The sequence below is a fragment of the Physeter macrocephalus genome, chromosome 8 (assembly GCF_002837175.3).
Source record: "Physeter macrocephalus isolate SW-GA chromosome 8, ASM283717v5, whole genome shotgun sequence".
In the NCBI taxonomy this organism is placed as follows: domain Eukaryota; kingdom Metazoa; phylum Chordata; class Mammalia; order Artiodactyla; family Physeteridae; genus Physeter; species Physeter macrocephalus.
Genome location: NC_041221.1, coordinates 151,044,984 through 151,059,784, shown reverse-complemented (window position 1 = coordinate 151,059,784; position 14,801 = coordinate 151,044,984). Strand labels below are relative to the sequence as shown.

The window sequence follows — 14,801 nt, the reverse complement described above, 5'->3', positions numbered from 1 at the left end:
TAGTGTTGTGAATTGAGGTCTGTATTTACTGCCTAAGACTCACTTACCAGATAGCCCCCTGTTATTACGTTACATTATTGTAAAGTTTAACTGAATTATTAAAAGGACACTCTAAGTTTGTTTCTGAAGCTTATCACAGTAATCTGTCTTTGGATGAAGATCAGATGCCCCATGAACTATAACCAGAAGATTATGCATATTGGAAAAGGCATCATTTAAAGGATTACCTCCAACCTAGGTGGAAGAACTCTTATCAGGTACTCTTAACTAGCTCACACACAGAAAGACTGAAGGAAATTGACTTTTGGATTCATATTTTCCACTTAAAAAGGGCCCCTGCACTGGACTGGCCTATAGAGAGAACTGCTGACCTCAAACTCACCTTAAAACAATGATCAGGGCTTCCGTGGTGGCGCAGTGGTTGAGAGTCCGCCTGCCAATGCAGGGGACACGGGTTCGTGCCCCGGTCCAGGAAGATTCCACATGCCGTGGAGCGGCTGGGCCCGTGAGCCATGGCCGGTGAGCCTGCGCGTCCGGAGCCTGCGCTCCGCCACGGGAGAAGCCACAGCAGTGAGAGGCCCGCGTACCGCCAAAAAACCCCTCAAAAAACAATGCTCAAACAGAGGAGAAACTGCACTCACACCAAGACAAGAAGAAGACAACATCAGAAGTAGATGGCTATTCCTAGATGCCAGACCTGACCCATATGATTATTTATCATGTTTTCAATATAATAATTACATTAGATTATAATATCATACAATTAAAATTGTAGAAATATGAATATAATTATATAATATAATTCTTTATAATAATTTCTTGGACTTTTGCCTAAATCCATGTTTTTCTATCATGGGCATGAATCCTACACAGAGTTTAGAAATTAATCCAATTGTTGGGTTTATGGTCAATTACCTACATCCAGTATTTCTGGGTTACCTTGGTGAATTTCTCCTCTCCAAGGCTCTAATTGGATGGCCCTTAGGAACTTTATTTTAGAAGAAAGAAGTTATAGTTCTGTTTGAGCTGTATTGATATTACTAGATGGGACCCTCTCACTTGGCCAATCAATGGTACTTGCTCTGACCATGGCTATACATGTGCATTTTCTTTTAAAGTTACTCAAGCTCAATAAGAACAAGCTAAATTTCAGTCAAAGAATATAACTTCCCATTTATTAGGAGGCACCCTCCTTCAGTTATGGGGTGGATTTATATGACTACCACCAGACTATTTAAGTCATTTAAGTTTAAAAGCTCCCTTATATTGGGAACAGTTAAACTAAGGATAATCAGCCTAATAACACTAGGAAATTAGGCTGGGTGCCTTATGAACAATACCAATATTTCATTACTTTTAAGGTCAATTGGTACAGGAGAGACTGAGTCAGATGAGCTGGGAATATACTGGACCGCACCTAATGGAAGCTCTTGGCTTAAATATTTACTTATGACCCTATTAATGCTACTAGCTATATTATTTGTATTCTGCGTACAAGATTGTTGTTTCTTGCATTACCAAACGTGTGACTGAGCCTCTGATAAAAATGATGACTAGGCAACTTGAAATGATTGACACACACATATATATATATTTCTTTATGAGCTCAAGATTGTAATAGGGTAACTCTCGATATGGGAAGAAGCAACAAGAGGGAATCTTTGCCTGGACCATAACAGACTAGTAAGACAGGTGGTCCAGAGACTTTTAGCTACTATTAGCAGTGCCTAGTCCAATAATAGCAAACAGGATCAACAGTACCCTGGCCTGACTGAGGAAAGAGTATTCTTAGCACCATGGGATAAAATGGTCCTGAATTGCCTCCCAAATAATGATTGAATTTATAACCATGAGGGGGCACTGCCAGCTAAACAGTGTCACTCTCCATCTGGTTCTATGAGAGTTAAGTCACTAGCCACTGTAGTCACTGATGTTCAATACACCCTGAAAGGAGTTCAGGGCAGTGATCAGGAATGGCACTCTGTGCTCTGGGAAAACTGGTTGAACAGGCCTTCAGATAGTTAGATATTTTCAGGAGAAAATTTTATGAATCCAAATTTCTTTCATCTTCCCGTACTTAGAAAAGCACTAGTCATTAACTGAGATATCTGTTCCTTGTGACCAGCGGCGACATTCTACCGAGATGTGTGCCTGATTGTACTTCTCCAAAATCATATATATGCTTATCTCTCCACCTCTGTCTCTTGGGAGAGGTTCCTCAGAACTCTCTGAAAGGCAGTTTGCTGGGCCAAAGATAGTCCTCAGTAAGTCCCCAAAGAAAACTGAAACTCACAACTCTCATGTTGTGCGTTTTTATATCAGTGGGCACTTGACAATTTGACTGAGGCTGGGGACTAGCCATTGTGGCCACAGAGCAGGAAGGAAGTCCCCTGCCCTCGCCAGAAGGCCAGTTGACTCTCCTCTTCGAGGCAAAGGGTAAGTGCACCTTTGCCACGGGAAGTCTGGGCTTTGCTCTGGTGTCCTTGGCTAAGCCGGCCTCTGGTTTCCTTCCTGTTTGCTCCCTTATCTCCTCTGTCAGCACCTGGAGTCAGTTTGGACTCTAAGTATAGGAAAGGAGCTGGGCAAGAGGGGACTGCTTCAGAGGACACCTTTGCCTTTCTGTTGGCAGGGGCAGAGCCCTCAGTCATCTGGAGCTAACAGACCTGAAGCCTTTGCATGGCCTTGTTTCCAGCAGGTAGTCTTATGTGATTCCCCCCATCAGGGTGAAAGGAGAAATTGCAATCTGAGAATTAAGACTCGTTCTGATACCCTCTGGTTTGGGGGCACACCAACCAGCGTGCTGTGTCTTTCCTTCAGGCCGATACCATCATGCATCCGTGGGTAGCCATCCTGGGCCTCATACTCCTTCTGACAGGTAAGTGAATAGGTGGGCTGTTCTTTGGAAGCGCTGAGGAAGGGGGAGTGTGGGGGGGTGTGGGTGTGGTGGGGGAGGGTAGATGTTCTTGAGCTTTGTTGGAAGGTAATGGGGTCAACTAGTGAGCAAAGAACCAGGCTGACACCTTAAACCAAAGAAATTGCATAAATGCTAAGAATTATAAAATCTATGGGTAGGTGAACAAGGCACGATGCAGTACAGGATGACATATGCTGCCATTTGTGTTGAAACCAAAAAAAGGAGTAGGTAGACGGTTGTGTGTGCATGAACTACTCAAGTGTATGTAGGAAAGAGTAACAGTTGTTATCACGGTGTGGAAGGGGACGGGAAGAAGAAAAGGGGATAAGGTGGGAAGGAGACGAGTGCTTTATTGTACCATTTTGTGCCTTTTGATTTTTTTAACCATGTGCAACTATTTCTTTTAAAAAGAAAATATTTTAACTTTCCTGGTGGTCCAGTGATTAAGGTTCCGTGATTGCAAAGCAGGGGGCGAGGGTTTGATCCCTGGTTGGGGAACTAAGATCCCACATGCCTCCCGGTGTGGCCAAAAAAAATTTTAAAAAGAAAAATATGTTAATTCAAAACATTCTGCAAGATAGGGGAAAATTTTAGAAATAGACATATCCTAAGTTTTAAAAACAATCTCTAGAGGTGGGAATGTGAGGAAAGTACATTTTAAAATTATACTTCTAAAACTTAAATTTTTATAATTAGCATGTATTACCTTTGTAGTCCAAAAATGACATTAAGCAAAATTAAATATTATCAGAATTCCAGTGAAAAATATAGGCTCTTAATTTATGTAACAATGAGTGTTTTATTCCCAGAGCATTTCCCAAACTCACAGCTCAGTCCTAACTATGAGTAACTGTTGAATCTCAGATTTCTTTCAAGGACCACCCAGACTGCATTTTGCAATGAAGGGTTTTTTAAGCCACTGCCACAGGAGAGAGTTTTCCTGCCTATTTGTTTTTAAGAGGCAAAATTTAGTATTTGATCGAATATTCTCCAATTTTTTGGTTTCACCTGGGTAAGTGGACCTTACCACCTGCATTGCAGGGCTGTCATTTACTCACGAGAAAGGATCCTTGCTTAAATTTTTTGGATTGATCGTAAAGCATGATAAGCCTCAGTTCCTCCTGAAACAATTATAAACCCTTTTTTCTAAGAACTGATTTCTAAAGAGTTTACTAGGCTTCTGCCTTCTAGCCAATGATGCTTTAAGTAAAACATTAGCTCTGCTTTTTTTTTTTAATAAGAGAGGGGTTGTGAGGTGTCTTTATTTGCAATAGCAATTTTTAAAATTGCAATAAAAATTGAAAATCAAAACTTTAAATGCAATAGACTTTTTAAAACAGATTTCAACTGAGACAGTGATTGAATCTAGGGGAGAGGAAAAGCCACATGTATGTATTACCTATTAAATAAGCAGATACCTGTCAAACACAGGATGAAGTACACACACACTCATGCATTACCGGAGTGTCATTTGTTTCAAACCTTTTGGGAGAAAATTTGGTCATATTCACCAAGAGACTGAATATATTTCTGCCCTTTATCCCGATACTTTCTTTCTTGGAAATCTTTTCCTATTAGGAAATAATCCTGAATACAGAAAAACATTTATATGATGTTTTATCTACAAATATATCTAGTAAATAGTAACGCTGCTGAAGAATATGTCAACATAGAAAAATGCTTATACTAAATTTTAAAACTCAATATATAGTCAGATGATTACAAACCAAATAAGCTATCTAAAAAAAATAAGAATGAAATTAAAGCTAAAATATTGAGACCTCATGCTCAGGTTTCTCTTTATTTACAGATGGTGTAACATCTTACCCACGAGTGACTGGAATGGTGGGTCAGTCTGTCAGGCTATCCTGCACCTATGGTGGAGAAGTCACGAGCATGTGCTGGGGCCGAGGGGCATGTCCTTTAAGTCGCTGCGGAAGTGACATTATCTGGACTAATGGATACAGTGTCACCTTTCAGAAGGACAAACGTTATAAGCTAAACGGAAACATTGGTGGAGGGGATGTGTCTTTGACCATAGAGAATGCAGCCCAGGCTGACAGTGGCTTGTATTGTTGCCGTGTTGAGAAGAGAGGGTGGTTCAATGATATAAAAATCACCGTAGACTTGAGTATAAAGCCAGGTGAGCTTGTCTTCCTCCTTCCTTTGATCACTTCCTGTGGGTTCCCAGAGATAAGAGTTTTCTGTTTGATATTAACTTTCTCTTCCTTTAATAGGGAAAGAGGAGGTTCCTATAATCTTGTTTTCTAATAACTTTTGGACTAGAATAACTTCTATTTGTGTAGAATGAAGTGTTAAGACCCAACACAGTCAAAAATAAATAAAATTTAAAAAGAAAAAAAAAAAAAAAAGACTAACCTTGATTCAAGACCATAGTCTAGAGATCTTCCCAGTCAGCAAACTATCTCCTAAAGCAGTGCTTCAGAAATGCTAGTTGGTTCATGAAAAAGCATTCACTGTTCCACAGTGAAATATAGTGAACATTTTTATGGAGGTAAATTTATTCCACTTGAAGAACTGCCCTTTTCTCTGAGGTTATGTCTTAGAAGAATTCTTAAGTGTCCTTTCTTAACATTTTAAGACTTATAGAGAATTCATACATATAAAATAGGTAATATAAGGTCCTGTCAAGTAGATGTATCATTTGGCTTTAACAATCATCAATTCAGTCTCGTTGCATATACATTGTATAAGCCTATATAGTTTCACCCCCTCCCTCTGTCCTGTCTTGGATTTTTTGAAGCATATTTCACACCATATCACTAAATTGACTGTTGAAAATATAAAATGGCCTTATTGCAGTATGAAAACATTTGCATCTCAATAACGTTCACCTGTTGCTTTTAAGAATTTCATAAAATCCCAAAATCTGGGAAGTTTACATTTTTCCATCTTGATGTAGACATCCTAATTTTTCTTGCCATTTGATGAAAGGAGCAGGTTCTTCAGGATTTCCTGGTTTCTGGTGCTCTTTCCTAATGAATCTTCTCCCACTAAAGTCTTCTATTGACAACAGAATCCAATACCTGTGGCCTTCATAAGCTATGACTCTTTTTTGATTTAAATGAACTTGATATTGCAATCTCCCAACTTTTGTACTTGGCTTGTGTCCTTTATAAAGGCAGGTAAAATAAGGTCAATTCTGATGCAGCAAATAGTTGACTCTGGGAAACCTATATGTAGGAGGCAATTTAAGGAAGCCAAAAGAGGCTGGCGCTGTAGACACGTGACGAGGCAGCGTGTGGAGAAGAGATTATTTTTGGAGTTGTGAAATTATCTGATTAGTCTGGCTGAATATTTTTTATTTATTTCTTTATTTTTTGTGTGTGGTACGCGGGCCTCTCACTGCTGTGGCCTCTCCCGTTGCGGAGCACAGGCTCCGGACACACAGGTTCAGTGGCCATGGCTCATGGGCCCAGTCGCTCCGCGGCATGTGGGATCATCCCAGACTGGGGCACGAACCCGTGTCCCCTGCATTGACAGGCGGATTCTCAACCACTGCACCACCAGGGAAGCCCTGAATATTTTTTAAAAAGGATAGAGAAAGAAATTAGTAAGGGACTTTTTGTTTGTTTGTTTTTGTTTTGTTTTAATTTGTTTATTTTTGGCTGTGTTGGGTCTTTGTTGCTGCGCACGGCTTTCTCTAGTTGCAGAGAGTGGGGGCTGCTCTTCATTGCAGTGCGTGGGCTTCTCATTGTGGTGGCTTCTCTTGTTGTGGAGCACGGGCTCTAGGCACGCAGGCTTCAGTAGTTGTGGCTTGTGGGCTCAGTAGTTGTGGCTTGCAGGCTCTAGAGCGCAGGCTCAATAGTTGTGGCGCACTGGCTTACTTGCTCCGTGGCATGTGGGATCTTCCCGGACCAGGGCTCGAACCCTTGTCCCCTGCATTGGCAGGCAGATTCTTAACCACTGCACCACCAGGGAGGTCCCAGTAGGGGACTTTTAGAGTGCTTAGAAATTCTTTAATAGATGAATATTTACAAAGCCACTGCTCTGTCCGGTGGAAAATGGGTCCCTAACTGAGCCAAAGTCACTCTTTGCCTCCAATCCAATTCTTTGCTTAAGTTTTCTTGCACTTTTCACAGAATCAGCTTACTTTTCAACCTTCTGTTAGGGCTCTTCCTCAGCAGCTCCTCTACCCTTAGTTTCCTAGATTCTTCCTCAGGAAATACTTACCACTGAGGAAGACACATTAGTTAAACAAGCCAATTAGGTTTCTTCCTTGTTATAGCCTTTGATCAGACTTTTTTGCTTGCTTCCTTTTTTCTCTAGATTTGATTTCAAACTGAAGGGAGGAGATTGGATTGCACTCTTCTTAAAAACCTCTGACTACACTGTTAGAACAGGGTCAGCAAACTGTAGCCCTAGGACCAGATCGGATTATAAAACAGGCTCACCAACAGTTTTATAAATAAAGTTTTATTGGAACACAGCCACACCCATTAGTTTATATACTGTCTATGGCTGTTTTCACACTGACAGAGTTGAGCAATTACCACTGAGATCACAGGACCCCCAAAGCCTGAAACATTTACTAATGCCTTGTACATAATAGACACTCATACATATTTGTTGAAAAAAACGATTTTCTTCTTTAAGGCAAAAATTAGTTAGTTTCCAAATTAAATTGACTTCAATCCCTCAAAAGAGTTTTCACACCAATTGTCTCCTATTCAAGAGATTTGAGGTTCTAATTTATTGTTAGTAGAGTTGAAAATTAAGAATACTTCTTGTGGGCAAAAAAGATGCCTGGTGAGAAAAAAGTACACATTATTGATTCAATCCTACAATTTCTGCTTTTGTGCCAGGCACTGTGTTTTGGGTTAATCCTAGTAGAAGTTCTTTCTCTGGGTAGCTCTGAGGACTTCAGTAAGTGGTTTGGAGTCCTATACCATTTCTGACTCTGGAAAGAGACAAAGTCATTACCTTTTTTTATTATCCCTTAGGAAGGAAGGAAACTTAAAAGGTCTAGTCCACCTTCAAACCAAATGCACAAGGCATCTGTGTTATCTAGCATACGTTAATGGTGTGAATTAATCCACATTTAGGATGCAGGTCTGTTGGGGGGGTACCCTTAGGACTGACTGAATGGAATGCTATTTATCTGGTAAATATTCTGGTTCTTGGGAACTGCTATTTAGATCCTAGTCACACGCCACTGAGGACAAACACGGCTTCGGGCTCTAGACTTTTTTCCCTACCTCACAGATGTTTATGAAGATACATAAATCTGATATGCGGGACTAGTCTTTTCAAAGGGATTCGATACAAATCCCAGGTGTCATTTTTTTATCTCCAAACCTCCCCATATATACTCCTCTCAATGCAGCTGTTTCCTTGTTGTGAACATGTCTTCACTGCCTCCTCAGTCACAGATTCTAGTTGACCAATGAGGAGAACTCCGAGTTCATGGGAGATAAGTGCTCACTTCTGCCTGGGGACAGTCCCAGTGGTTGTGTTGGTGCACAGGCCCAGCATACGAATCTTGTTTCCTGCTGCTTGATGAATCCTTGTTTTCATGTTGATTTCTAGCTCCACCTACGACAACAATAATGACCACTACTACTCCACCAATGACCACCCCTACTACTACTCCACCAACTACCATGAGTACTACTACTACCACTCCACCAACTACCACCACTACTGCTCCACCACCAACTACCACCACTAATACTACTCCACCAACTACCATGACTACTACTACTACCACTCCACCAACTACCACCACTACTGCTCCACCACCAACTACCACCACTAATACTACTCCACCAACAATGATCACCACTACTACTACTCCACCAACTACCACTACTACTACTCCACCACCAATGACGACCACTACTGCTCTACCAACAACAATGACGGTCACCACTGCTCCAACGACAACGAGGGCCTCTACCTCTGCTCTTCCAGTGCCAGCACCCACAAAGAACCTCCAGCCAGGTAAACAGATGTGCTTCTGAGCCCAGAAGGCTTTAAAGGAGAGGATATAGACCATCCAGGGTGTTGTGTTAAGGCAGAAGTGCAATCTGGGGTAAGGATTTGAACAGGCTTCCAAACCTGGCTTCACAGAATCTGTGAACCTCCGTCCCATGTTATATTCACCTTTTGTATGTATAAGCATCTTCAGAGTGAGTGGACCCTATAGCTTTTTATCAGATTCTCAAAGGAATTCATTAATAGCAAAAAAAGAAGAAATAAAAAAGCCAGACCACTGATCTTGGACAGCTAAGGAGGATGGTGGCGATTTGGCCCAGTTGAACACAGACTCATGAGGAAAAATAGGGAATGCCAGAACAGGGTCAGGTGAATGAGATTCTGTCCTTACAAGGAGCTCTGAATAGAGTTCATTTAATCCATTCTGAAGTCTCACCCAACACTTGAGGATAAGATTTCAGTGAAGTTAATGTTCACTCTGTTTCCTGTGTCTAGAACCATGCTAACTGCTTTACAAGTATTAAGCCACTTCATTCTTATGACAATCCTATGCCTTGTAGGTGTGATTCAATCCTATTTTACATTTGTGAGGACCGAGGCACAGAGTCTAAGTTCAGTGCTGACAGTCATACAAATAGAAAATGGTTGAGTCAAGATTGTCCCCTTCAATTTGAATGTTGGGCCTTTGCTGCCTTCTATTATGAACATAGAGCTTATGTTTGGATGAATTTGTCCTGATCTGACATTCTCACTGGAAAAGTCTTCATACAATTACCCTGTCTTTTCAGGGTGTCAGTGACTTACACAGTTTTGCTTCTAGCATCCTTTAATTTATTTATGTAGCAGAGTAATGCTATTTATACTGATGATGAAGTAAGCGTCAGATTTAAGGACTTACGGGATTTAGAGTACACACGTCTGTTTTTTCAATTCTGGCTACATAGTTCATAGTTCAACTTTATGTTAGATTAAAGTTTAGGTTAATACAAGTGGAGAATAATTTGACTTAAAGCTGGGGAAATAGCTTGCCATTCTGAGGACATGTTTAGGTTCAAACTTTCTATCTTTCGGATTAAAAATGTAACTTTTTAGTGGAGATTCTCAAAGCCTCCACAACCCTTTGGCACTTTAAAGTGGCTCTGGATCCTGAGGAATAATACAAATGTCACAACCTTTTAGCCGAAAAAGCCTGATGGAACATATTGATTTCCCTTCATTCCCGTTGAACCATGTCTATATTCAACCAGGAGGGATCTGAAGGATTGGACTTTGAACTGAGTTTTAAAGAGACGTCTTTAGGTTAAAACTGGGATTTTAGAGCCGTAAAACTTTGTAAGAAAAATAGTTTTCTTCCAGGCAGCGAACACACTAGAGCATCTGTTGACTTTCTCAATATTGATTTAGCTTCTTAATAGTTTGTGCCTGCAGAGGTGGATGGCTTAGTGCTCCTTGTTTGGTGAACATGTGTAAGTTACAGCCTTTGTTTAAAGCAGAGTTTCAGAAGGAAATTGTTGGTTTATGTGACCTCCTGGGGGATAGTATTAGTTGAGTCTTATAGGCATACTGATAGTTTCCTAAAGAGTTTGAGTTTAGAGTTGAACTTTACAGTATAGAAAGGAGGTGAACACTGGAGCAGATCCAGGGCAGGGGAATTTATCTTTACATCCATTTCCTCTCTGTGCTCTGTGCCCCGTCCATGCTAGTTGCCTAAAATTTCATGCACTGGTTGGATGTAAAGTTGTAGGAGCAGAGGCGAAAAGAAAGATGACCACAAAGACCCAAACTAGGGGATGAAGTTAAGCTCAAGAGGTCTTTTGCATGGATTTAAGTTGACTGAAGACGCTGATCATCTGACTTTCTGATTCGTCCTGTTCTTAGTTCCTATAGTTCCTAAAGAGAGCCACGTCTTGTTACAGATTTGAGCATTAGAGGAAAGCAAAAACAAACAAACAAACCCCACCAAAAACAAAAGACAGCTCAAAACAAGAGAAGAGATGATGTTGAAATGTGAAGACCATGGTGGGGGAGTGGAAAGAGAAAGACCAGTGAGAGGCAATAAGGAAAGGCCAGGTTTGGGAACGCTTGTCCAGCCAGCACCACTAACTTGCTCTAATTTTCTGTGGTGCTCTAAGAGGAAGGGATGTAAAGATCTTATTAAGAGGCAAGTGGTCAACTCTGCAGGTAAAGTGAAATGTCTGATAGAAAATAAAGAAGAGATTTCAAGAAAGGAAAAGGAAACATAACCCTGAGAACTCTTGATGAAGCCTTTTGGTGAGAAATGGAAGATGAATCAGATAACGCAGGAAATCAGTCTTATAAAAAGAGTGACCAAAACACAACTGCAGAAGGAGCCAAGGTAGCAGGAACATTGCTTTGAGGCTTATTACCAAGACTCAGACATTGGACAGTACTGTCACCTTAAAGGGACCTCAAGGAATTAAATATTCTCAGTATGTTTTCTGTGCTGGTCAGTGTGTGCATCTTCCTGGAAAGATGTGTGGATGGATAATTAGGAACTTGAATAAGGTGAGGAAATCCAGATTGGGGTTCTTGTGAAGCGGGGAGAGTGGATTAGTGCCCACCTCAAGGCCCTGCTCCACAAAAGTGCAACGTCATTGGTATGAATAAAACTTTAATTGGGTGTCCTACATAAGATGCAGTGTTGTAGGCTTTAGGGGGATCCTAGGAGTATAAAAAGTGAAATAATTCTGTCTATTGATAAGCCCTCCAGATCATTCTCTAGATCAGATTTATTCATGATAATGAAATACCTATATGGCAGTATAATGCCTGAAGGCCATCCTTGAATATTTTCTAAGAGTCTAAGGGTCAAAGGGTAATTCCCGATTTTAGTTTTGTTTTTTATTTTTCTTGGGGGTGGAAATTTTCCTCCACAAATTGAGCACCATTCTTCCATTCTTGTCATTCCAGTAGATTCTTTATCTTCTCCAACGCAGAGAGCAGAAACTCAGCCTACCACATGGCAAGAAACAAATATAACTGGCTCACCATCGCACTCTTGCTCAACAGGTAACTTCCGTTTCTTTCCTGAACACCTGGGGGCTTTCAAATTTTGATGAACATTGGCACATTGTTAAGAACACACATTCTGGAATAAGACAGATCTGCCTTGAGTGCCAACACTGGCTACTCCAGTCAGCTATGCGACTTGAACAACCGTCTTACCCTCTTTGAATCAGTTTTTAGCCTTTGTAAAATGGATGGAATGTTACTGATTTTGTAGAATTCTTGCAAAGATTAAATGAGATAAAGATCTTGGGACACAGTTAAAAGGTAAGTGATAGATTTAGTGGCAATTATGACTATTACTTAGAATGTCCAGAAATACATACAACTGAGCAGCATAGACAGCTTATATGATTTGGGAACATCCACATGCATATCAGTATTTTTCTAAATTAAATGAACCAGCTTTGACTTCAAACTTAGTATTGGGCTTACTCCCTTGGGCCAGAGCCTTAAAACAATTAAATCCAAACTAAGCTGGTCCAGACCAAACTGGTCACCTGTGTTTATGCTTCCTCTAAGACCCAGAGGCTATATAGAGCCAGGAGGCTCCCCTTCTGCCTTGTCAAGTTTTCATTTCACATGGACACTTTGAGATGGGTTGAGGACACATGACCCTGGCACCAAAGAGGCATGCCCCACTGAGATTCTGCTATTCCACCCCCGAAAAGTCTTCCCCACTCTCCCCAATTTGGGTAGGTCCATATTCTTTTGAGATGTAAGATTGACCTGTCTTTCCTGTGATGGAGAAAGGTGATGCTGAGTCCTGTCATCTTTTCCAGCTACCTCTGTTACCTATGGTGGTAAATTTGGGGAGTGCCACATGCGGAACCCCTTTGTAATGCAGAACTAGCTTATGTGTCCTTGTGCCTGTGATGCATCCAAACAAGGTCAAGCTTTGCAAGACTCCTCGTGCATATGACTCATCGTGCTCAGGAGTTGCCCATCTGTAGTGGACCCCCAGTATGGCCTACCTTTTGCCAGTCATTCCTGGAAGCTGGTTAGTTTAAAACGGACCCAAAGTGAAACTCAGAGAGGGACCAATTCACTTGGGATTAGCTAATGGTGACATTTGGTTTTGAAAGTGGACTCCTTAGTGTGAACTGTTTCTGGGCACAGAAACAAAGTGGAAGTAGATTAAAATACAAAGTAACAGAAGTAGGAGCAGCTGCAACCCACACTTTTATGCGGCGAGGAAGAAGAAAGTAGGAGTGGAGAATCGTTCTCTAAAATGTCACTAAAACCTGATCAAGGTAGAGCTTTCCAGAATGGAACAGACATTGGAGCAGCTGTGTCCCCATGACTTCTGTGACTGCTGCCATCTTGTCAGTGTCTGTGAGGCTCTCCAGCCAAATCCTGACAGTGCCCCAGTCAGAATTCCGTGGGTTAAAGCCTCACAAAGCAAAGAATGTTAATCTGGAAGGAAGTTTGGGCATCATATGGCCTGCTACCCACCTTTTGACAGATGGATAGCCAGCAAACTGTCATATATTACCTCATTTAATTCTTTCAGGGCAGACCTTACTTATTGCCATTGCCAGACTGGGGAGGCTCTTTAGTTCTGCTTTGGGGATTGACAGCTTCCAATTCAACTGCCAGTTACTAGCTGCGTGCCCATGGGCAAGTTGTTGCATTCCTCATTGCATGTTTGTGAGGAAGGAAGGACGTGATGTTTGGAAAGTCCATTGCACTGTGTTTCTCCCCCTATTGCTCCTTTCGTTATAACGTAATAGTAATAGCTGATATTTGTCTAATATGGTGATTAATGCATCTTCTAATGTGACAACTTTATGAGACAGACAAGTGCTGTTAACAGCTTGTAGTTCAAGGTTACCCCAGCTAGAAATATAAATATATACATATACATACATACATACATACATAAATGTATATGCAAAGGACCTGATCAAGGTCACATTGCCAAGGGACATTGTCAGCATTGAAGTCAAGTTTTATCTGACTCAAGTCCATGCTGTTTTTATTTATTTATTTTTTTAATGCTGTTTTTGCAACATCACCCATTCTGTACCTGAAGGACTTACTTAAGGTTATAACACAAGTCATACACTGAGCCTAGACTGTAGATATTGTCTTTGGCTCTCTAAGAAGTAGTGTCGGAATGAATAAAATGTAGACACAGTAATGTAAAGTGTAAAAATTTGGGGGGATATAGTTAGTCCAGTTTCATTGCCACCGGACAGTGACATTTTTATAGCTTTGTCAGTAGTTAGGGAATTCGTAAGACCTGCAGTATTTTCACTGCATGGGAATGCAGTGTGTGTGGTGGTTATGAGCTGAGGCTATTGTCCTTTACTAGAGTTGGAAACTTTAACCATTTCAGATCTGTTTCCTCATCTATAAAATGGAGTTTAAAAAATTGGTATAAGGATGTAAAGTGCTCAGTAAAAAGAGAAACCTGTATTTGACCTATAGTTGCTCAGGAGGACCAACAGTATATGACAAAAGAGATATTTCAAACACTATTAAAATTTGGATATTCAAAACTTTAAGGCATGATATCCTTTTATATTGGGGTTTTAGATAGTATAAGATACTTTGGCCTTGGGGCTGATATAACGTATTTTCTAAAGCACTTCTGCAACAATGTCTAGGCACTGTGGCATATAATGTAGGAGTTGGATGCCACCTATTTCAGATATCTTAGTACATTTCACACACATTTTGAATGTAAAACCAATGTAACAGCTATTTTGAACAGGGTGTTTCTGCTCTTTGGATGTGCAATGGCCTCTGAGAATCCTCATTGGCAGCTTCTTAGCTGTTATGAAAATATTGATTACATAACTTTAAGTGGCAAATTTTTTTTTTTTTTTTTTTTTTTTGCGGTACGCGGGCCTCTCACTGCTGTGGCCTCTCCCGTTGCGGAGCACAGGCTCCGGAC

At 40.9% G+C, this 14,801-nt stretch overlaps 1 protein-coding gene across 1 annotated transcript in view; it reads left to right on the top strand.

Annotated features, from left to right (window-relative positions):
• Positions 1-2,829: 2,829 nt before the first annotated feature.
• Positions 2,830-14,801, top strand: part of HAVCR1 (hepatitis A virus cellular receptor 1) — a 25,002-nt gene continuing 13,030 nt past the window's right edge. Inside the window, exons 1-4 of the mRNA XM_024117202.2 lie at positions 2,830-2,875; positions 4,725-5,057; positions 8,465-8,878; positions 11,804-11,902. Coding sequence (XP_023972970.1) covers positions 2,830-2,875; positions 4,725-5,057; positions 8,465-8,878; positions 11,804-11,902 — 892 coding nt within the window. The remainder of the gene's footprint in view (positions 2,876-4,724; positions 5,058-8,464; positions 8,879-11,803; positions 11,903-14,801) is intronic.